Source organism: Chiroxiphia lanceolata, chromosome 6, assembly GCF_009829145.1.
Source record: "Chiroxiphia lanceolata isolate bChiLan1 chromosome 6, bChiLan1.pri, whole genome shotgun sequence".
In the NCBI taxonomy this organism is placed as follows: domain Eukaryota; kingdom Metazoa; phylum Chordata; class Aves; order Passeriformes; family Pipridae; genus Chiroxiphia; species Chiroxiphia lanceolata.
This window is the reverse complement of record NC_045642.1, coordinates 42834096-42858208: the sequence shown is the minus strand read 5'-3', so window position 1 is coordinate 42858208 and position 24113 is coordinate 42834096. Positions and strand designations below refer to the sequence as shown.

The following is a 24113-nucleotide window of genomic DNA, read 5'->3' as shown; positions in this document are numbered from 1 at the left end:
ATGCTGGAGCAAGCTCCTTGCAGGACCTGTGGACCCATTGAGAGAGGAGTCCATGCTAAAGCAGGTCTGCTAGCAGGACCTGTGACCCTGTAGGGCCCATGCTGGAACAGTTCTTGAATGTTTGTAGCCTATGGGAACGGCTCACGTTGGAGCAGGTGAAGAGTGTGAGGAGTTGTACTCCTATGGAGGAAGGAGCAGCAGAGATAATGTGGTGAACTGACCATAAGCCTCATTCTCTATCACCCTGCACTTGTGCAGGAGGGGAATTAGACAAAATTGGGAGTGAAGTTGAGCCTAGGAAGAAGAGAAGTTTGGGGAAGCTGTTTTTTAAAATTTGGGTTTATTTCTCATTATCCTACTCTATTCTGATTGATGATAAATTCAAAATAAATTTAGTTATTTTCCCTAATCGAATCTGGTTTGCCTGTGACAATAGTTAGTCCTTATTTCCTTCCTGTCCTTATTTCAACCCATGAGCCTTTCATTATCTTCTCTCCCTGTCCAGTTGAGGAGGGGAGTGACAGAGCAGCTTTAGTGGGCACCCAGCATCCAGGTAGGGTCAACCTGCCACAGTACCCCCCTTGTTTCCATCTGGCTTCACTTCACTTTTGCTTTCCCTACTTGTACTCTGTGGCAGACCTTAACATAAATGCCTGCGTAATTTGGGCTTCCTGCTAAATACCATCTCTAAGAAACAAAGCTACAAATTATGAAGGGCAGATTACCCTGCCAGCATACTGAGGATACAGGGCCCACATGGCCAGTTGTTGCATCAGCCATGTGATGGCTAAACTGGCTACAATCCTGTAAATTTCTTTCCCTTCTAGGACAGATGGGAGCTTTTGAACTGATGCAGGGCAGTGAAGCATCGCAGCTTAGTCTTGGATCATTACAAATTCATATAGGAAAGACTATTTTGGAAGGAAGCTTCACAGTTCAGAGGGAAAAGAGGAAGAAAATAAAGTTAGGGAGATGTGCACCCAATGTGCTATTGAGAAAATGAGAAACAAGTGCTGACTGAAAATGAAGTAACCAACCTGAATCAAATAATCGAAAAATCTTAGAAGTACGGGGAAAAGATCTACTGCTCCTGTGTCTGCTAAAGCCTGTGGAAGTTTTGCTATGGATTTTTGTGTCTGCAAATTCACAACCTCCACAGCTCAGGCTGATACTGGGCGTAACAGTGGGATAGCCATTTAAACTTACTGTTCTACTGCATATAAAAGGCAAAAATAGAGATTGTAACTGCGGAACAACCACTGATTCCTGACCACAGCCCACTGCTTCTACTCGGGATGCTTAAAAGACTGCTGCCCAGGCTATCAATCCCCTGCTTTAACCTCTAGATCCCACGTATTGGGCACACTCCCAGCAAAGGGGGCAGGTCAGCATCTGATTTTTGCTGGCCTCCCCTGGAAAAGCTATGAGAGGTTGCTTCGGATTAATTTTGGTCCTTGCAGCTCTCAGTTAAACAGGCTGACACTGAGTCTGCTGCGAAGAGAGAAGCAAAAAAGAGGCTTTTGTAGCATAACAATGCCATGTGCTGACGTGCAGTGGGCAATTATGTAACCAATGCTAAATCTTTCTATAATTAGAACAAGCACCTAGTTAGAGTGATCAGAGCTCTTTTGTGTGAGCCTACACGGGGGGATGCAAGAAAAACCTTGGCTTGAAAGAAAGATGCTGGCTTGATTTCCCTTTACAATTGGTGAATAAATTAAATCTCAGATTACCCTAAATTGCTGTGAAAGACAAACAGTGAAAAGCATTTCCTTTTCATTCTTGTTGAAGACATTTGCATCCCAGGTGTGAATCTCATGAAATGCAGATACAAACTGAAAGATTCGGCCTCTCTGCCCCAAGCACAGGAGCTGGAAGAGCAGCCATACAGCCTGAAGGAAGGACAGAAGGTCATCATCAGCCCTCCCTATGGAGAATCAACCTCTTTTTTAGATTCACTTCGATGAAAATTATGGCAAGATATCTGGAAAGGCTCACTTATACTAGACATTCCTCATGTACACAAAGGAGGCATGGGAAAAGAGATCAAAACAGTCCCAGATCCTATGATTTTATGGACCCAGAGAACTAGATGACAAGGAGATATGAAACAGTATGTTGAGAAATTGCTACCAGCACAGTGGGAAGAACAGCTTGACCCAGCTGTTCTTTCACTCTTCTGATCTGTCCCTCCATTCTGTGGATGGTCAGCAATACAAATATTGAGGGAGATCTATATTCTGCAGCTGTAAGCAAATTCGGCTCTAAAATTTACTATAGCAGTGCCAATTCATACGAGTTGAAGGTCTGGCAGGTAGGATCTCTGCTGCTAGAGATCTGTACTCCTCAAATATTTTCTGATTATTTTCTTATTAGTGCAGGTCACTAGAAGAAATATTACAAATTGCTCTGTATAAGGGTTTACAGATGTGCAAATCAACAGGGGAGACGGGAAATACAGCAACCTGCCTGGAACTAATTCTAAAAGATAGATTGACATACTCCCACAGGTTTCCTGCAAGGCCAAACCTGTCCCCATTCTCAGTCCAACTTAAATGGAGAATGGCAGGTTTTGTCTTTATATCAAAGCTGACTCTGGAAGCCATAAAATTTTAGAATAGCATCTTCTTACCAATCATACTGTACAGACCCAATGTTTGGATAAGACATCTCTCAACAGGAACATGCCCACTGCCCAAGGTCATTCAGTCCTTGTGAGTTGTAGTGACCAAAGTCTGAGTGTGACAACAGAAAGTGTTGTGCCGCTAGGAGAACTGGGCTTTAGGTGAGAAGCAAAATCCACTTCTATTAGTATTTTGTTCTCTCAAGGCCAGTGCTTAACACTGTTGTGCAGTATCAGTTTAGACAATTGTATACCACCTCCATACCTCTCTCTCATCATTTCTGTGGGCAAAAAAATTCCGCTTACTTTGTTTGCTTACCTAAAGCTTTTGGTGCCTAAAGGACACTCCATTATTTCTTGCAGTTCGTTGGGAAGCGTCCGTGGACCACCATGTCCTGTATGAAAAGATGTTTATCAGCTGTGAATAGAATGCTTCCAAAATGTTTGCAAAACACCCTGGAGTCTGGGGGTTTTACAGAAGTGCATGAGAACATTTTTGCCTCTCTGAGAAAGTTGGGTTTTCTACAAAGTACCACAAATAACAGAAATTAAACCAGCCTCCATTTCAGTCATTCCAGAAAACGCAGACATGACTTGAGGAATATAAAGGTTTTTTTACAAAAGCACTAGTAGACCTTCTGATCTTTTCCCCCCAGCTATAATTATTCCTTCTGAGTGCTGCCTGTAATCTCTAAGGGAATGAGAAGTGCAGGGGTCACTGATGTGGCTGAACCTTTCCATCTAGGTAAATCACCTCTTTTTCACTGTTTAGCATCCTACCTGTGGCACAATTTTATGCCGTGGGTTAAGAAGTGTCATTTATTTTGATAATTTTTATCCCACAATGTGCAGCAACTGTTAGGCATACAGATATGTGATATTAACAATAGCTTATTCCATTACTTTGTATTGTCAACTGCATTTGTTACAACATATTTCGTGAACCATTTAATTCTGCATTTGCAAATGTGAAAAAGTGCTGAAGTAGATAAAAAAAGGTGCAGAGGATTTAACAGCCTAAATCTACCCCAAAAGACTCCTTGGAATGTATCAGAAATATGTTCTTAAAACCAGCTGTGGTATCACATCTAAAAATGTCCCTGCTCCCAGCCATGCCAGGGATTAAGAAAAACCTCTGCAGAGCCTGAACACCTTACTCGCCATAACAAGGATCACTTTAGCATGATCATTTTGTGAGAAGAGACGCATGTGGAAACCTGGTATCATTGACACCCAAAAAATGTCATGATAAAAACAAAAAGAAATTAATACTTTTTTCCCTTAGAAATAGATATTTCTTTGGGTAAAATATGTTTTAGATTCTCAAAACCATTCCTTGCCTAATGCTTCTTTTATCAAAGCTCTACCAGAGCTGGCGTCTTTGAACTATTACCAGGCCTGGTTCAGAAAAAGTCGAGACCTAGGAGATACATGAAGATGCACAGACATCATCAATGCAGAAGAGGATATTAACTTTTTTTGTCTGATGCTGTGATGGTGGGACATTAAATTTCACCCTGCTATTCCTATATGGGCCCTGGTTACTCAGGCTTGCTCAAAGCAGATGTGGTAATAACGAAATTGTCTCTTCCCAGGAGATTTCTGCTTTGATTAGAAGATAACTAGGGATCAAAAAGTGAGCACTTTTCACAGTTTTCCAAAGGTTAATCACTCTCATTTTTAAATATTTCTGCCTAATTTCTCATTTGAATTTCCTTAATTTCTACTTCCAGTCACAGCTTCTTGTTTTGCCTTCCTCTATGAGATTAAGGAGTGCCTTCATATCCTGCATTTCTAACTTGTACAGGTGCACAGACAGGATGGTCAAATCTCCTCTCAATTTTTTTGTAATGAGCAAAACATACTAAAGGTTATAATTTGTTCACTCAGATTATTTCTCCTTTGTAAGGCAGTTGTCAAAGGACAGATAAGAGGAGTTCATCTCATTGTAATCTGGCAATATAACATTTACCTCTTAAACTTCACCACAAAAAAAGCTTACTTATTGTGTTTCACCTACACTTCCAATTAACTCTAGCCTTATGTTATCTTTCTAGTCTTCTAATCCTCTTCTACCTTCCAGCATTGTTTTAGAAACTTGAACACCAGACAACACCAGAATCCCTCTAGAGTTCACCATGTCCCTACTTCTACATCCATGGGCTGCACGAGGCTTTTTGTTACTTCACAGCACAAGAAATTCATGCTAAGCTGCTTCTGTCTCATAACTCTCATGAGTCCTTTTCAGAGTCACTGGTTCCCAGGACAGTCTGTACTTAACCCCCAATTTCTTACAGATACAGAAGTTTGCACAATGTGATGTTAAAACACATCTCGTTTGAATGGATTCTACTTCCCAAGTAGTCTAGCTCACCCTGTATGACTCAGTATCACTAAACAGTTTGCCACTCATTTTGAAACATACAAATTTTTTGAATAACAATTTTATATTGATTGCAAGCTGATGAAAATGGTGAGCAGTAGAAGTCCTAGCATCCCTTCCTCTGTAACTTCCTCAGAAATATCCTTACACAGCATTGATCCACTGCTGACGATTCCTTTGCACTTTAAAATGCCAGCCAGTTCTCTACCCAGGTGGCGCAGGACTTTGAGTGTTGCACAGTGCTAATTCTTTAATCAAAACATCATCAGAAGCAATGGGAGGTGTACCAGGTCAGGTTCAAGGACAATTATGTGAGTAATTTATTTATTTGGTCTGGTAGCTCACCTAACATAAAAAAATAAATTCCTTTCTCACTTCAAGAAGAAAATGAGAGAAAAAGCCCCAAACAAACCACAACGAATCAAAACACCATTCTATGTGACAACAACAGAAATGTATTAGATCAGAAATTAAACCCGTTCTGGTTTTAAGAATTTCCCCAATTTCAAAAAAGTAAGAGCAAATTCAGACTATAATTGGCCAAGAAACATTGCTTTACACCAAAGCTGGAATAGTTTATTTTGCAAATGTTGAAAAAGACTCCAACTCCCCAAACTTCCCACAGTTTTTGAGTACAAAACTTCTCAGATTTTTTTTCCCAGTAAACATTTTTGACCAGTTAAACCCTATATGTAAGCATTTAGGTTTAATATGTGATAGGTAAGGCAGAGCAGGGACAAGAAGTCACAGCTGGATTTGTAGCACTTGCATAAAATAAAGACTGTGATATTTTTACACAGCCATATGGTTATGAGTAAGCTTATACAGCCCCTTTGTACCATATGGTCCACTCTATCCCGGGCTAAGAGCCTTTCATGTTCTCAAGCTCAAAATTAGCCAAGTCAGACATTAAAATCAAACCACAAAAAATGAGAGTTTCAAGAGGAAGAAAATAAAGTATTCAAAAGGAGCAGCATTGCTTATAGCCAGACAGCTATAAACATCTGCAAGCACCTAGAGCTCACAGTCCGCAGTGAGAAAGGGAGTGCACAGTTCTCAGAACAAGCTGTAAAACTGAAGAAACAAAAGAAACACCTTAGTGCAGGAGCTGAAGCAGATTGCTTGCCTACAATTTTATCTTCTAAACAAATTTGTATCGTGGCTGTCATATAAACTGTGTTGTGTTGTATATTTGCCGTACAGAATTAAATATGTCACATCAAAGGAAGAAGGAGAAATGTCAAAGCAGGAGGGAAAAAACGTATTTTTCCCACAGAGACAGAAGCCCTGGCAACTTCTGATGGGGAGCCGAGGCTCCTGAATCAGGAGGCAATATTGCCAGATGTGACAACAGCAATTCTGTTACTAAATGATTGACAGAAATGGATAAAAGAGATGACAGATGAGTTTTGCTCATGAAAATTATTGATAAATGGTATGTGTCAAACTCCTGTATCTTTAGCTTTGTCTAGAGTGCTTGTAAGAGGCCAGCTGTCTCGGAGAGAAGGGGAAGTATCTGTCATTCACAGAGGTGATGACAGAGCTGCTGTCACCACAATGCTAAGACAAAGTCTGATTCTCACTGGAGATTATGAGTTTTGATACAGAGAGATTGCAAGAGGACTGCCCTTACCTTCCTCCAAATCTCCCCTCAACTACAAATTGTAACAGATTAATTTAGCCTGCAGGACTAGTCTGCCCTGCAGATTAGATAATGAGACAGACAAATTGACTAAAGACTGCAAGACAGACATTTACTCTGCCTTATTTTCTTCCTGCCTCTTATGGTATGATTTTTTAATTTCCAATAGACCATGTTTGTTTCTTTACTCATTCTACATTTTCTTCTCTGACTGGCTCGTGTTTTTCAGCTAGATGAACCGTGCCTGGACCAGTGGGACTCTTCTCCCTTTGCTTCACTAGATGTGATGCAGTGATGGCAGTTACTAATTAATAAGTAAATGTCTTTGGTTATGTATGGTGACATACACTACCCATTCAACACAAATAGCAACTTGCCCGTGTAAAGCTCCCCCTAGTTCCCATCTATTACAACTCCCTGAGAAGTATTTTTCCATATTCCAAATTTTGATTATCCTCTAAAGTGTCCATTTCTTGACTTGATTTAAAGAAAAACTCCTGTGGAACATACAAATGCCCATTTAACATAGACAACTCCTGGTATTTAATGCAGAAGCTTTTATTTTAAATCAATATATTTTATTCCACTTTCAATCTCTCTTCTTCCCTTCTGTCCCATGTCCCAATTCAATGATTTCCAAGTAGCAGATATCAGAATAAGAAATTTTATTTCAATCCGTTTGCTCTGTATTTCCTGCTTTTCTCTTGGACACCTTCATCTGGATGAACTGTGAAGTCACTGAATTTACTGGATACTGCCTGAGTACCACAGGAGCGCTGACCGGGACCGCTGAAAGGAATAAACGGGGGTCTTGTAAAACTACACCTCCCAGGATTCCTTGCGGCCCGCCCGTGCACCGCCGCGCTATGAGTGACGTCACAACCCCACAACTCCCAGGGCCGCGCTGCGAGCCCGGCGCATGCGCAGCTGGCCCTCCTTTGGCCCGGGTGCGGAGCGCTCGGCGGAGGCCAAGATGGCGCTCACCAGGTGGGTGCGCGAGCCCGGCCGGGCCCTGAGGGTGTCGCGCCCCCCGCCCGGCCCGGGGCAACCCCGCCGCGCTCCGGGTCTCCGCCGGCGGGAGGGGCCGCGCTCGGGGGGCGCGCCGCGGGGCCGCGGCCTCTCCTGGGCAGTGGGCCCGCCGGCCGGGCCGGGGCCGCGGGGAGGGCCTGGGAGAGCCGCCTCGCCCTGCCCCGGCGGGAGCGGGTGTGCGGTAGTGCCGTTGCTTGAGGGCTCTGCCTCCTTCGCGTGTTCCCTGCGGGAGGAAGGAGCCCCTCAGCCTCCGTCGGGTCCGTGGGGTTGTGTTGAGTTTCCTTCACGGACTCAGAGGGCGAGCGGTCTTTGTTACGAGTTGCCGTGTCCCTCGCAGGGCTCGGGAGTGCAGCTCCAGTGGCTGCCCCGGAATGCCGGGTTTGTCTTGGCGCTTCCTTAGTAAACGCGCAGAAGGGTTCCGTAGACCGGAGGAGCTGAAAAACAGGAAGTGAAGCAATTGGGGTCCGACTTGTGTTTGACCGGGAGATGTCAGGCGCTGAGGGGGCGGTTGTTGACAGATTTCTCTGAGGATGTTTGCTTTGAGAAAAGAGAGAGTCCTTGGGTTCAGGGACGTATTTTTTTTTCTTCTCCATAGGGTGGAAAGAGCACACGGTGGTATGTGTCATTCCTATTGGAGAACAGGCATAGTAACACTCCTGTTCAAACACAATGTGAATGTGGATTAATTTAGCATTCGTTGTTTTAACAATCTTCTAGAATCCTGGGAAAGCAAACGTTGCTTTTGCCCCTGTAATTTCAGAAGTTACTGCTCCCAGGTTTAGAAGCGTAATGCTCAAGTTCCATAAATTATTTCTTAATCTCCAGAGAGTGATTGTAGAGAAAGTAATGACTTAAAAAGAAGTTGGTTCAAGCATAGTTGAGTGTCACTGAATGAAGTTATCAGAATTAACTTTGTATCTCCTTCTCTTTTGGCATCTGTCCGTGGACATGCAGTTTTTTGCCAGCTCCAACCCAGCTGTCCCAAGACCAGCTAGAACTAGAAGAAAGAGCTAGAGCTCAAAGATCCAGGCAGACTGCTCTGGTCTCATCCCGAAGGGAACCTCCCCCGTACGGATACCGAAAAGGATGGATACCACGAGTGCTAGAGGTAAATATTTAAATTCATACTACAGTTATGTGTCCACTAATGGGGGAAAAAGTATATTTTCTGGAGTAGAAATAAACTCTGAGCACAGAATTGTGCAAAGTCTTATCATGTGCAGCGTTTTCGAGACTGCTTAATATATTCGTGTGTTAGGGCAGGTTCTAATTCATCAGGTTACTTAAAACATGTGATGGTAAACAGGATGTTCTAAGGATTCTTCCCTTCAGAGATGGTTGCAATGTAATAAGGAAATAAGTCTGTGCTCTTTTTTTTTTCTCAATCTGTGAATGCACAGGTCCTCTGAGAAGGACGTGTGTGTTGTTCCTTTGTCAGTGTTTATTAAATACATGTTCCAGATTATAGGTGGAATAAGTGAACACATGTATAGAATAAGTGAACACATGTATATCACACTCTTATCTGTTCTGTTCAGAAAGAGAGCTGCTGTTGGGGGCCAAAATTGTTACAGTTGGAAGGAAATTTGAAAATTAGTCAGATATGTGTTGTTTAAGTATGTTATTGATAAAAGGGTTTTGGACAGTGTTTTGTGTCATTAGCTGTAATCTGTGCCAGTTCAATGTAAATTCAACTGGAGCTGTTAAAAGGTAGAAGGGAAAATACAGATGTATAGTTCTGATTACAGAACCAGATTAGTATAGTCTCTCACTGTGAGCCAGAAACACCTTGCACTCTTTGAAATGATTCTTGAGAGTAATATCTGAGACCTGCTCTGATGAGTCACAGGCCAGTGCTCTTGGGACCAGGCACACTGTTGAGATTTTATTTAAGTATTTCATGTATGATCCTACATTGTTCCCAAATACCATAATTTCATGAGCTTGTAGCAGCTTTACCCTCGTTTATGTTTGAGTCCCATTTTTGTAAAGATGGATCCAACACTGTTCCATGTATTTCAAATAGTAGTTCCAGTGGTTCTCTGAAAGAAAACATTCTTATGTGGATTCAGCATTTAGTCAAGTGTTAAAAATGTTAAAAATTATACCCAATGTAGGGTTCCCTTCTTACACTGTTGATTACCAAAGTTAATATTTTAGTGCTTATTCTTTCTAAATGTTAGTAAAAGAATTTTTTAAGAAGTCAGGTGATGAAGGTTTACAAGGAGTTTCTATCATCACTGGGCCACAAATTGATACACATCCCAGAAAGAGTGTTAAGGGCTCCTTTTGTGCTTCATAAACAAATGCAAATTCAAGAGCAATAAATGGATTCAAAGCATAACCTTTGTCCAGTGATCCTGGAATGCCAGTGTTGGAAAAAACAAAACCTGTTCTCAATACATCAAGAATTATGCAAAAAAACCCACCAAAAATGGAGGCATGACTGACACTTGTTCTGGCCAGTACTTTAACAACTAGTCGTTGAATGTGGGACATGCAGTGGAAAACTTTAAATAACTGAAACTGTGTTTCAAGGAGCATTTATAGATGGCAGAAGCATGGTGTCCCAGTTTGGAAGTGTTCTGTTCAGTCATTTCCAGCCTCAGTCCACTCTTTGTCCCAGTGGTGGTAACTCCTTGGTCATGAGGTGAGCATGGAGGGAGATCAATCTGACTGAGACACACATTCTTCTTCTTTGATCTGTTTTGTCACCACACTCCACATAAGCAGTGCCATTGCAACAGAGGAAGGGGGAGATGCTCGTGCTGCTTTAAACAAATGCTTCCTCCAAAGAATTACACTTGAAACTGTAGCTTGAAGTCGTTTTATGAATAGTACCAATGTTGTGTGCATCCTCGGTGTTACTGAGCCAGGATGGTCTGTCTTAAGGGGTCTTTTGGTTTTCTGTTTATTAAATGCTTTTAAAGCAACATGTTGTAGGAGAGGGGAAGTAAAGTGTAAGAATGTTGGGTTGTTGGGTGCTGGCCCAGTTTTCAGTGTATTTACATGGCAAAATAAGGGAACACTTGACATTTGTACCATTGTAAAGCTTTGAAAGGAATGCAATGCCTTTTTAACTTGTTCACTTCATTATGGTGTGACAAGCAACAAAAACCCAGCAGAAATCTTCATCAAAAATGCTGCTCTTGTAATTTTAGTATCCACAGTTGCTTTATTGCAGAAGGTAAATTTTTGAAGTTCTAATTAATAACTTACATGTGAGTTAAATACTTAATTTTGTATTGTTTGTAGCACAGTATTGCCTGCGCATTTCCCATCCATGCAAGTATTATACCTTTTTTTTTTTTTTGTCTCTTGGGCATTCACTACTTTTTTCTTTTCTGTAGGATTTTGGAGATGGGGGTGCTTTCCCAGAAATTCATGTAGCTCAATATCCATTGGATATGGGCCGAAAGAAGAAAATGTCCAACGCTTTGGCTGTTCAGGTGGATGCAGAAGGAAAAATAAAATACGATGCTATTGCTCGACAAGGACAATCGAAGGACAAGGTAATATTTCTTTACATATTCAACTGGCAGGTATACTTGGAAAAGTTGTATGTACACATTGCATGTACTTAAACTCATTGGCCTGGCATTAGCCAAATGGACTGCATCCTCTTCTCTTAAAGAACTGAAATAATTTCAGATAGAAATTATGTTCTTCTCTGTCATGTAATTTAAAGATAAGGCAAAAATGGTGAGAGTCTCTACACAGAACTTACTTGATGGCTTAGTAGTTTTCATTAGCAAGCTTTCCAATGAAGGCAAGAAACTGAAAACAGCTCTGCAGCCTCATTTCAGCATGGAGAGAGAGAGAGAGAGAGGGCAAAAAAACAGACAGAAAACATAGTTCAGCTTTCAGAACACTGCACCTTGTGTCTCACTGATTTAACATGTGACGCTTTTGGCTGTTTTCAGTGTTGCTTGGTGCTCCTTTTTGTTATTGTTCTTTAATTGCTGCAGAAAGTATTGCCAGTGGTGGTACTCCAAAAGTTTTATGCTGAGATCAGTGATGGCAAGATTCTCATTGTCTAATGGGAACCAACTTCAATTTCCTGACACTTGAGGTCCTAACTAGTATTGAGGAGACTGGGTACTTGGGTCTCCTAAGTCTTTGGAGAGTATTTACATCTACCTTTTCAAATGTAACCAAGTGGACTACATTAGACTTTAATTCTCTTAAGCAGGTGTTGGAGGCTGGAAAACTGCTGAGGCACGACCAAGTGTATGACCAGCTGCTTGTTTCAGCAAGCATCTCCTGTAAAAAATAGGATAACCCAAAGAAAATCTAAGCACGGTGTTAACTAATAAGAGTGTTTTAGTTAATAGATATGAATAGTTGTTTTCAAAATAATTTGATTTCTCACGCTTTAATTTAGGATGCCTTGCAAAGCTTATGGATATGTAATATGCCCCATGTCTTACTGCAGTTCAGGAAGGGAGAAAACCAAAATATAAACTTTACCTCTCAAACAAAAAAATAGAGTCAACATTCTAGTATATCAGGGAAAATATTTATTTTTAACAGATAAATTTTTGTTGTTTTAAATTGATTCTATAGCCAGTAAGATTTTATAATTAACAGACACTGTTGAGTGTCAAAAAAGTGTCTCATCTTGTTTATCCTCATCCTGTGCCTCATATGTTGCTGCAGTACCTTTGAAAAAGATGAGTGCAGATTGGACTCCATGCTGTCATGTGGAAGAAGGTAGTCAGACTAAACAAACAACAGCAGTGGCAATATTTTTTTGAGGGAACTTTTATTGGAGTTCCATCAGACTTTATCTAATGTCTGGAATTATCTGTCAAGAGGAAGGTGCTAAAAGATTAATTATATTTGAAGAATTTTGTGACTAAATATGTGATACTTCATACTAAATAGAAATGTTACTTTTTCCAAAGCATAAAAATAATTTGAAACAGATAAGTAGACAAGAAATAATAATCATACCACTTTTAGTGAAGCTGCAGGTCAAAAAATAAGAAAAAAAATTAGCGAGGTTAAGCTTCTAATGTTTTACAACTTGTCAAATGCATCTTTATTTACTTGTAGGATCATTTTTAATTTGCATGTAATAGAACTGTTCAGATTGGAATCTAAGTATTTTTGAAAAATAACTAGATATGATAGTAGGCTTGAGGCAAAAGTGACTATAATCTATTGCTGTGCCTTATTTGGTTCAGAGTTGGGAAAATACTTAGAACAGATAGAGTTAAATTTAAGCTGTTAACATTTGTCCTGTTTGACTCATGAAGATCTGTACTGGCATTCATGAACTTTCCATATGGCATTTGTAACAAAGATATCTGTATTCTCATTTTGTAGCAATACTTACCAAAATGGAAGGGATGTGGGGCTTTTCCAAAACCAGGCTTTGTAGAACTGTAGAATTAGGGTTTCCTAACCTAAGCCTTCTGGGTCAGCTTGATCCTCATTGCATCTGGCTGGATGTAAATCCTGAGAATAAAGATTAAGTATTGTGATTCAAGGGGGAGTAAAACTGAGGGAAAACTAGATCATAGATTCATAGAGTGGTTTGGGCTGGGACACCTTCTGCTAGACCGGGTTGCTCAGAGCCTCATCTCTTCTGGCCTTTAACACTTCCAGGGATGGGGTATCCACAACTTCTCTGGGCAACCTCATCAATGCCTCTCCACCCTCACCATAAATAATTTCTTCCTAATATCTAATCTAAACTACTCTCCTTCAGCTTAAAACCATCCCCCCTTGTCCTCTCGCTACATGTCCTTGTAAAAAGTCTCTCTTCAGCCATGTAAGGTCACCAGAGGGAAGTAGAGGGGCAGAATCACCTCCCTCGACCTGCTGCCCACACTGCTTTTGATGCAGCCCAGGATACAGTTGACTTTCTGGGCTCCAACAAATATTCGAAACAATTTCACTGGAAGCAGCAGAACTACTATTGCTTGATTTGTTTTGCAGGAGAAAGTACTGGCAGAGATGTCATAGGGAGCAGTTCTTCAGTGATCTGTGTTGAGTTGAATAATGTGGAATATTTTCTCTAACAACTTCTGATAGTACAGATATCTAATCAGTAGGATTAGATACAGAAGTTCCATTTTTCAGAGGACTGCAGCCATAATTCAAATATTTCTTCAATCTTAATACTTAGAGCTAAAAGAAATAGATCTTAGCAGTCTGCCAGAAATGAGATGGAGTTTCTGAACCTATTCTATGAGCTACTGTTTGGTCTGAGTTAAGAAGCAAATTTTGCTTTTGCTATATTTTATGGATTTTTTTGAAGTTGAATTTAGTATTCTGCCTTCTTGTAGAGGCAACCATTCCATCATCCAGCCCCTATCTCTAGATGACTTGTCAGCAGTTTCTACTGTTGCAGTGATTTCATCTCTCTTGCATCTGTTCCCTTACATATTTAAAAAACAGTTGCTTCAGAGAATGTTCCTTGAAAAATACTGACGTAAATGTGATAGTCTGACAAGTCTGTTTGGGGCTGCAGAAAGTCTGCTAGACATGAAATGCTGGATAATGTTGGCAGACCTGGATGCATGACTTTATGGATCTGAGGATGAAGTTCTGTCTGGTTGTTGAGATGAAAGATTTCCAGCACTAGCTGTGTGGTTGGCGCTTGTGCTGCTGTAAATTCTTCCAGTTCTTTCTCTACTCACATGACTAAAAGCCAGGATAAAATAACGCATCAATATTGATACATTTTAGTGAGACTGATGCTGTCCCCTTATTAGGAAAATAAGGACATGTTATTGCATCCTGTGTTTTTATGAAGACAGAAGAGAGAGTGAAATCAAAGAATGGAACTATTAGGTCCATTACTTTTTTCTGGCAAGGATAACTTGTCATGCAGGAGTTGGGTTTGTTCTTGGTGGCCCAAGGCTGTGGCTTAGATGTTAAAGGTGAAAAAAAGAATCACAAAACTTACCTACAGCTTTTTTCTCAAGGTTGACAATTCAATTGAAACAATTACATGAGAGTAGTTCCCTTGTTGAAGGAACTCCTGTCACAGCATGGGACAGATCAAGGGAACGTGAATATAACTAAAATAATCAAAAGTGTTCTTTACTTGTGATGTATTTTCCTTTGTGGTAGAGCTTTGAGAGTTCATCACCAATTTTTTCTCTGGTGTGTGCACCAGGCTTACAACCAGGCAATTTTATTGATCTCTAAAATGTTACATGATTCATATGGAGAAACCATTTTTTGACAAGGAAAAAATTCATTCTGCGTTGCTTGATAGTAGATTCTTGATTTACACATAGGATTGATGAGCCCTGTACAGGGCTGTTTGGGGTATACAGAACAAAATATGTCGAGGAGAGGAATTTATGTGTACCAAATTAGGAAATTTCTGTCAAGACACTGCATCTATCAAGTGTCTTGTGAAACTCTGAATGTGATTGATGTCTGAGTCCTGCCATGAGATACAGTAGTGGAGGGGCATAGTACAATATCAAACAATCTGAGTCTCCTTTTTATCTTAGATTAATAAAATGTTTCAACATTACTAATAAAATAAGATAAATGTCTAGAAAAAACCAACAAAAAAAAGTGTAACTTCTTTATCTGCTTCTCTATATCACCTCAAAAAAGGGCTACAATTAAAACATGCAAGTGTATCAAGTTTTTGATGGCGACAGAAATATTTGTATTTTCGGGCTAATTTAATCTATGTCACAGATTTCTTCCGTAATCAGCTTGCTGTTTTTGCATGCAATACTTCAGAGTTTAGATAGTTCATGTAGCTCATTTGTACCTCAGTGTACAGTAGTTTTTAGAGCACCTCTTGGACCTATTTTTTTTATTTTCTTTTTTTGTCTTCTGGGGTGCTCTAAAGCCCTTTCAGCATACTTTGTTCTTCATGCAGCAAAACACTTGGACTTAGATTTAATTACCTTAGAGGAACACTGCTTTTCAGATGTCCTTCATTCAGCATCTGAGAAGCTAGAATATTATTGATACTAATTCAAAGGATTAAAATTTTAGGAGTGAAGGCTGAGAAGCAGAAAATGGCTCTTGTGTGACTAATTAATGCTGAGGCTAAAGGTCAGTTTTAAGTTGGACATGCACTGTATAATGAACTTGAGATAATAGTTCTAAGGACTTTTAACCCTTTGAACTAAAACTTCCTGTTTTGTTGGATACTTGTGAAGCATTAATGCAATTCAATAAATTTTTCCCTGTATCCATCTAGTAGTGTTCTTTCCTTATATATAAAATTGGAACTTAAAGCTACTAAAAGCTAACTGCATGTTATGTGAAGACTCAAGTACCTATATAAGGGAAAGTGCCAAGAACAGATTTCTCAAGTATTTGTTTATTCAAGAAAATAGTAAGTGTAATGAAATTAAAAAATCCAGATGATGGAAAATACTTAGATTCTTGATTCTTGGGGGTTTTGTCTGTCTTGGGGATCTTAAAAGGAAACTAGTAGGAATGGGAAGCAGGAAAATGGTCTCTAATGACAGTTCTGAGAGTAATGTATATAATTATATTTAATCAAATTGCTTCTTTTCTTCAATTACTCTGTCTGTAAAATGGGATCCAGAGTATATTCGTGTTCTATGGAAGTAATTGAATAATATGACTGTAATGCATTTATAGTTGTATATGAATTTTAATTAATACCTAAAGTAAAGTCTAAGCCTGAAACATTTCCTTTGATATATGTACGTGTATTCCTGTTCACCAGCACTACTAAAATGTAATGTCTTCCAGGTTATTTACAGCAAATACACAGATCTTGTGCCAAAAGAGGTCATGAATGTGGATGATCCTGAACTGCAAAGACCAGATGAGGAGGCAATTAGAGAGGTATTGTATGCACTGATGTTCCTAGTTATCAGTGGTATGCTTTGTCTTGCATATACAATGAGATGCACAGTGTGGTATTTTTTCTTCAGATAACAGAGAAGACAAGAGCAGCCCTGGAGAAATCAGTCTCCCAGAAGGTTGCAGCAGCCATGCCAGTTCGAGCTGCTGACAAACTGGCTCCTGCACAGTACATTCGGTACGTAGCGCTGGTGTCTGTAAGAAGATGTGATACATTAAATTTGTTAAAATTGGCATATGCCTTGAATTTCTGAGAACAGAAATTCCTCTTGAATTCTGTTCTTCTGTAAGGAATATGAAACTGGCCTATATATTTGTAATTAATCCACTAATGATCACCTAATTTGAAGCATGTAGAAATAAGTCTTTCAACATGTCATGAGCTGTGGCACTTTGTGGAGGGGTTATTGTTTTAGCAAAAAAATACAGACTTGTCAGGGATCACTTTTAAGGATGCTGCCTGAAAACAGAGTATTTACTGTGAGTTTCAAGTCAAGACAAGTCACGTTACAAAGTTCTTCCTTCATAGAAAATGAGCAATTGGAAAGAATTGGAATTACAAGGAAACTGATACTCATTTATGATGAATTTCTCTTTCAAACACAGAAAAATTTCATGGCAGGGTTACATTTGACCTGAGGTGAATCCTGAAAAGAAGTATGTAAAGAGATTCTTACTAACCAGTAAGAAGTTACCAGAGCTTCACATACATAGGTAGAGAGTATTGTGACAGGCTGTGTGTACTGTTCTAGTTTTTCTTCTACTTCAGAATCTAGATTGAAACAGAAGAATATAGCCCTGGGAAGTTACCTTCTTGTCTGGTGTAATTAAGTCTCTGCACTCAGTCCAGTATCATCTGTGCAGTTACCCGCTGCTGATATTCACATTGGAGAAATCTTAAGCTGGTGTGGATAAACTGAAAAGGCAGTTAGAGTAGTGAACTGAGTAACAATGGAGGTGGGAAAGGAATATCTAGCTGTGTGCAGAGAACTGAGCCCTTTGTTTTATTCAGATACACACCATCTCAGCAAGGCGTTGCATTCAACTCTGGAGCAAAACAGAGAGTTATTCGGATGGTGGAAATGCAGAAGGACCCTATGGAGCCTCCAAGATTCAAGTAACTATCCAAAACTTATTCATAGCAAATAGAAGATTCTGAAGTATATTTCCATGCAACGTGCTGACTGTAATTGTAACTGTTTTCTTAATTGTTCAGAATTAACAAGAAGATTCCACGAGGACCACCTTCTCCTCCAGCACCTGTAATGCACTCTCCTAGTAGAAAGGTATGAAATATCGTAACTGATCTCAGTTTTGAATCCTCAGATGATTCACAAGTTCTGCTTTGATCTAGTTCTTTTTGTGCACCTCCTCCTCACTTGTCTTTTAATGCGATGTTAACTGATAAACTTCGTGCCTGGTGCAGTCTTTTTGTTAGTTTTTAATTTTTTCATTTGGGCAGTTCTCTGCGTAGCTGTTTTACATATCTTGTCAAAGCTTAAGTAGATGTCTCAGATTTTATACAGGGCTGCTTGTTGAATTTGTTCATGGCATGGCTGAGGACTGAGGCTTTAGCCTTGGTACACTTACGTTGCTTTTAGACAACACTGTTAAACTAATCGTGATAACACTGACGTGTGTCATTAAGGATTAGCTCCTCCTGCGACATGAGTGGTTCATCAGTTTGCTACGATTTGAACAGCTGCCAAATGTGCAAATGGTAACAAGCTGGCTGTGAGTTACAGCCTGTTTGGTGAAAGCTTAAGAAGATGGCAGAAGAGCTGTCGTGACTTTATTCAGTGTTGGCAAAGGTACAGTGCAGAAATAAACCCCGTGGCAGGGGGCTTAGGACTGGATGATCTTTAGGGTGTCTTCCAACCAAACCATTCCTTGATTCTGTCATCTTATTGCTGCTTAAGAAGAATTGGGTTTTTGTGGAGTCCTGAACTTTCTACTCTAATTTATTTCGATAGTTTTAAAGTTGCCTTTGAGAAAGAAAACAGTATTTCCTTTTGCTATAAATCTGAAGATAATGTTGCTTCTTCTCCTAAATCAGATGACTGTGAAAGAGCAGCAAGAGTGGAAAATTCCTCCATGCATTTCAAACTGGAAAAATGCAAAGGTAATTATGTTCTTGCAATTTTATTTTTCTGATGTTGCACCCTCCTGGGAAACTTCACTGAATGATTTACGCTTGAATAATACTGGTTTTAAACCTCTAGAGTTAGGTAAACTGCTGGCTTCCAGCATGGAGAACACATGATTGTACAGCTCATTTTTTTTCTGTTTGGTATATAAGGGTTGTCAAATTGAGAGGAGTATAGAACTGAGGGAAAATGTGTTAGTTCCTGGCAGAGATTATAAATTTTGAGAGGAAAAAATGGCATTAGTTAAAATCCCCATAATAGTGCGGTCTGAAACCAAAATCTCTGGAGTTCACAAGTAAAGCCATCTAAACTGAAAAAGAGAAGGGTATCAGAGACCCAAGCATGTTTCTTTTTAATACTGCAGTCCACATTTCTGGAAAGTTTCCTTGTTGAATTCTTTCATTAATTAATTTTCGTCACTGGTCAGCTTAGCTATTTTTCTTCTTTGTTTGAGTAGGTAAGTCTTGTCCCTTTGATTTTTATAAGCCATTAAGTTTATGCCCAGAGAGAGGGGAGAATTAGTTTATTAATTCGCTGCAGTAACTGGTCTACTCATTCTGAAACTTACCAAGCTGTTGTCCTGAGGCAGCCTCTTCAAGTGGAGGAAGGAAAAGCTGCATGTTTGGATGTTACTTTTTTTTTTTCCTTACCCCAACACAGCTGTCTAACTGGGACTGGTGCTAATTATAAGATCAAATTTTAGGTTACAGATGGTAAAACCAAAGCAAAAATTTTGTAGAGCTCGCTAAAGAATCTTAAAATAACATTTATAAGTAATTTTAGGTTTCAGCTTCTGAAAGCAGAATTGGCATTTAGTGTGTCTTACTTTTGCTGTAGTCTTGCCCTTTACTTTCTCTCTTTGAATCATCTAACCTCTTAAGAGGTATGAAAACTGTTTAGGTAAAATGATTTTTAAGCAAAAAATGGTAAAACAGCTTAGAGACTGGAAAAGCTATTATCTGTAGGTCTTAACACAGAGTAAAGAGTGGACTTTATCAATCAAAAACTGTCTTTTATCCAAAGATGAAACTTGAAGGGAAACTGATTCAGATTTGGGGAATGTGGAATTGGAGTGAAGCTTAGTATTATCTGGTAAGAACTTGAAGTACATATAAAAAGGAGATCCATTGAGACATATTAATGATGGCCTGTGAGTTTTGTATGTGTTTTTCTTTTCTTACACCATAAATGTAATAATACTTGTTATTACAAATAATGTTTCTGTGATTAATTTCCTCTCTGTTTTCACTGTAGGGTTACACCATTCCACTAGATAAGCGTCTGGCTGCAGATGGCAGAGGATTGCAGACTGTTCATATTAATGAAAACTTTGCCAAGCTTGCTGAGGCGCTCTACATTGCTGACAGAAAGGTCAGGTGGTTGTTTAAACTGTTTTGTTCCATATCGTTTTACCTTCTTTGTATGTTTATTTCCTTGGGAAAATCAACTGTGAATAGTTTATAGCTTTTTGATTTGTCCTGCTTCCTGGTTAACGTAAGACTAAAGGTCTTATCCCCACTGTCTCTGAATCAGTGGCTCAGTGCGGGTTAAATTATTGGAAGTCACGTGTGTTCTCTCTCAGCTCTAACTGCTATGGCTGTCCGGATTTAAGTCTCCTCTTTTGGCTTCTGTCCTGTTTACTGGATAACTCCATGACAGAAGATCTGCTTGTCTCCCAGGTGTGCTTGGCTTTCTGTCATTTTAACCGTGTCTTATTTGTGCAGGCTCGTGAGGCAGTAGAGATGCGTGCCCAGGTGGAGAGAAAGATGGCTCAGAAAGAAAAGGAGAAACATGAGGAAAAGCTCCGAGAAATGGCTCAGAAAGCCAGGGAGAGAAGAGCAGGGATCAAAACCCATGTTGAAAAAGGTATATTTCTGTGTTATTAAGATGCTATGGCTTTTTTTAACACTCTGCATTGTGGGTTTGGAGCAATAACCTGAGAACTTAGAGTATCTAAATTCCATCTGAAATTTCTAAGCATGACATCTGTTCATGTCTTCACTCGATTGGTTAATTGACTGGCCGGTTTGATGGAATCCAAGTTTGAACCTCACAGCAGAATGTGGGTGTATACAGGTTTAGGACAGTTGAGAATTTCAGAGTTATTAATGCAGCAGTGCAAATGATGGCTTTCTTAGACGGTTCTAAACTAATTATTTTTTTAGAAGAAGCTTGTTGCAGGTGAAGGGCAACTTTGTTTAGAAGAACTAAACCATCTTTTAAGTTTTCAAAGGTGGTAAATGTGATATTCTGTTTCCTGCACTGTTATATTAGTCTTGCAGAACTGTAGTTCTGTTGGCCACTAAGCCCAAAAAAACCCTGCTAACCTAACTAAATTGTAACCATTGTGATAAATGTTATGCTTTGATTGAAATTACACTTCAAAGATCAAGATGATGAACTTAGAGAGCAGTTATGGTCTCTCTAGAAGGTGGAGGGATATGTCATAGAATGCCAAACCCTGTAGCTAGGATGTACTAACCTCTTCCCAACGAGCTGGGGACTGACAAGGTAGAGAGCCGCTCTGTTGGAAAGGACTCAGGAGTCCTAGTGGCAATATGCTGAACAGAAGGCAGCAGTGTGCCCTGGCAACAGTAAAGCTAAGGGCATGCGAAGCTGCATCTGCAGGAGTGTAACCAGTAGGTCAAGGGAAGTAATAATCTCCTTGTAGTGGTGACCTGTTAGACTGCATCTGGCATACTTTGTGCAGTTATGGGCCTCCAGGTACCAGACAGACATTGATAAACAGGAGTCAATTCAGTGGAAGGCCATCCAAATAGTCCGAGGGCTTGAGTATCTGCCTATTCAGGAGATGCTGAGAGAATGAAGCTTGTTCTGCCAGGAGAAGATGTGGCTTTGGGGCCAGCTAATGGGAGCTTTCCCACAAGATCATACCACAGTGATCCCTACAAGATTATCAGAGGTCTTCACTGAGCTGCACAGTGGAAGAATGAGACAGTGATCAAGAGTTGAAGCAAGAGGTTCCAACTACGAGAGGAGAACAATTTTCACCATGAGGACAAGCAGCAGTGGAACAGGTTGCCTAGGAAGTCTGGCAGTCTCTATCCTTGCAGGTTTTCCCCACTTGAGTGTGAAAAGCCCTGAGGAACTTGGTTTGAATTCAGCATTGACCCTGCTTTCAGCAGGAGGTTGTGAACTAGACTCCCTTCCAACCTGAGTGATTTTCTGATACTGCGTCACAGAATGTTCTTCAAAGCACTTAAATCCCTGTGTGTTTGAACAATATTTTTACACTTAAATTATGATATAATGATCTGTAAGTGTTTTAGGATATTAATTTTAGACAGACAAGTATTCTAAGCTTTTAAAGGTTGGGAAAACACAGTTGTTGGGATATGTCTGCTTTGAGTCTTGTAAAGGACAGTCAGTTGCTTGTGGCACAAGAACCTGTGGTGTTCCATGTGTTTAGTTTGTTTAAAGTGTAACATTTTAAACAGTGGTAAGGGTCACTTCTGTAAAAGAATACTGAATAGAATTACTGTGCCAGTGTCTGTGGCATAATTAATTCAGACTTCAAATATTTGTCTATAATGAGCAATCTTGCATTTGTTCAGAGGATGGAGAAGCTAGAGAAAGAGACGAAATCAGACATGACCGGCGCAAAGAGAGACAGCATGACAGAAATCTTTCCCGGGCAGCCCCTGACAAAAGGTGAGTCACAAGAAAAAGCTGCTTTATTCCTGTACTGGCACTGGCTTTCCCACTAGGGAGACTATTCTTCTTCTCTAGGGAGACTTCTGCTCAGTGTAAGTGCCTGAATTGTACCTTGTGGAGATATTCACTATTATGAAGCACAGTTCGTTCACTGTATGGAAAGTTATTACTCTGTTAAAATACTGCAGTACTCTTTTCAGTGTAGAATTTTCAACATGAATGAGAAGGGGGGGAGTGGTGTGTTGGTTTTGGGTGGAGGTTTATTTAGCAGAACTTCAGTATATTCAGATTTAATTAAAGTGTTGACAGCAAAGGTTGAAACCTTGATCCTATAACTTCGATGAGACCAGACATGGTGGCTTTGTTTCTCAAAACTATTAATTTAAAGTAAGCTTAGATTTATGAATGTAGGGTGAAGTATCTTGTTTGCTGAAGCCAGTGAGATTTCTGAGCACAAATGGTTTCTGGAGGCTTAAAATCTCTAATATCTTAAAATTGGATTGCTTGGCCTTCCCAGAATATAACTACACTGGTTCGTGCAAAAACCAAATATGACATTTTAGACGAAGTCAACTTGATGTAAATTGAAGATAGTGGAAAGCAAATTTAAATGTCATGCCCAGCTGAACATAACTTTTCCAAATGTTTCCTTTGCCAGGAGACAAATTTTAAATGTTACCTTGTAAGGAAGGGCAACAGTCAAAATGCGGCTCCTGAGGCAAATGGTTAGCAACTAATACAGGATCAGGTTGCAATTGAGCATGTCACCAAGTATGGTTTACTGACCTAATAAAACTTTAAATTTTTAATTCAGGTCAAAGCTGCAGAGAAATGAGAACAGAGATATCAGTGAAGTTATTGCCCTAGGCGTACCCAACCCCAGGCCATCCAATGAAATCCAATATGACCAGAGGCTGTTCAACCAGAGCAAGGTAAAATACCTTTTCACAGCTCTGTAGCTTTCTATGAGAACACGCTCATCCTTCCTTAGTGAGTATGGCTAGAATACTGAAGTGAGCCTGTTTTTATGGTTGGTGTGGATACACTCTGAAAGAAGTCTCTACAGAACTGGTTAGGAAATTATTAATTTCCTTTATCAACAGCCTTAGCCAAAAAAAAATGTAATATTCTGAATGTGTAACTGGATTAAAGTGTTGTTATTTTTCTCACTGGGGAGTGGGGAGAAAGAAATTATTTTTGCCTTCAAGCTGCAGTGACCTCATTTTCTTCTCTTCTACAAATGTACTGACTGAATAGGGAAATCTGCTTTCAGAGAGGAGCAAGTAAATACTTTCTATTCCCATTATTGCTTTTGTTAATAATGCTTTGCAAGATATAAATAGTTAACAGCAATATTTATTTTCCCTGAACTTTATACTATTCAGAGATGAAAAAGTAGATTAGGCTTCAGAAAGTCCCTGAATAGACCTGCAGTTTGTCAATCATTCTTTTTCATGTCTCCAATGAAAGATTTGCAGGCAGAAGGGAAAGCTGATGAATTAAAAACGAACAAGCAGGCACTTCTGTGTCTCTGTGTGATTTGGATCAGTCAGCTTAAATCGTGTTTTCCAGAAATTTTGAATAATACACATTAGCTACACATAGCTACTTAGCTAGTAGACAGCTGTACTTGTAGGGTAGACTGAAATGATCCATTATTTTGAAATATGGATGGCTATAAGCCTTCCTATTGCTCTTTGGAAGAGGACTGAGGCTTGTAATGTTATGTACTCTGGACTTCATCCCAGACCCAAACCCACTCATATCCTGATTAAGTGCTCGGAATAA

The 24113-nt window shown here is 39.8% G+C and overlaps 1 protein-coding gene across 1 annotated transcript in view; it reads left to right on the top strand.

The window, feature by feature from the left end:
- Positions 1 to 7544: 7544 nt before the first annotated feature.
- Positions 7545 to 24113, top strand: part of SNW1 (SNW domain containing 1) — a 17702-nt gene continuing 1133 nt past the window's right edge. Inside the window, exons 1-12 of the mRNA XM_032689948.1 lie at positions 7545 to 7635; positions 8632 to 8785; positions 11028 to 11189; positions 16390 to 16485; positions 16575 to 16681; positions 17516 to 17620; positions 17720 to 17789; positions 18560 to 18625; positions 19905 to 20021; positions 20375 to 20516; positions 22226 to 22322; positions 23140 to 23257. Coding sequence (XP_032545839.1) covers positions 7568 to 7635; positions 8632 to 8785; positions 11028 to 11189; positions 16390 to 16485; positions 16575 to 16681; positions 17516 to 17620; positions 17720 to 17789; positions 18560 to 18625; positions 19905 to 20021; positions 20375 to 20516; positions 22226 to 22322; positions 23140 to 23257 — 1302 coding nt within the window. The 5' untranslated portion in view covers positions 7545 to 7567. The remainder of the gene's footprint in view (positions 7636 to 8631; positions 8786 to 11027; positions 11190 to 16389; positions 16486 to 16574; positions 16682 to 17515; positions 17621 to 17719; positions 17790 to 18559; positions 18626 to 19904; positions 20022 to 20374; positions 20517 to 22225; positions 22323 to 23139; positions 23258 to 24113) is intronic.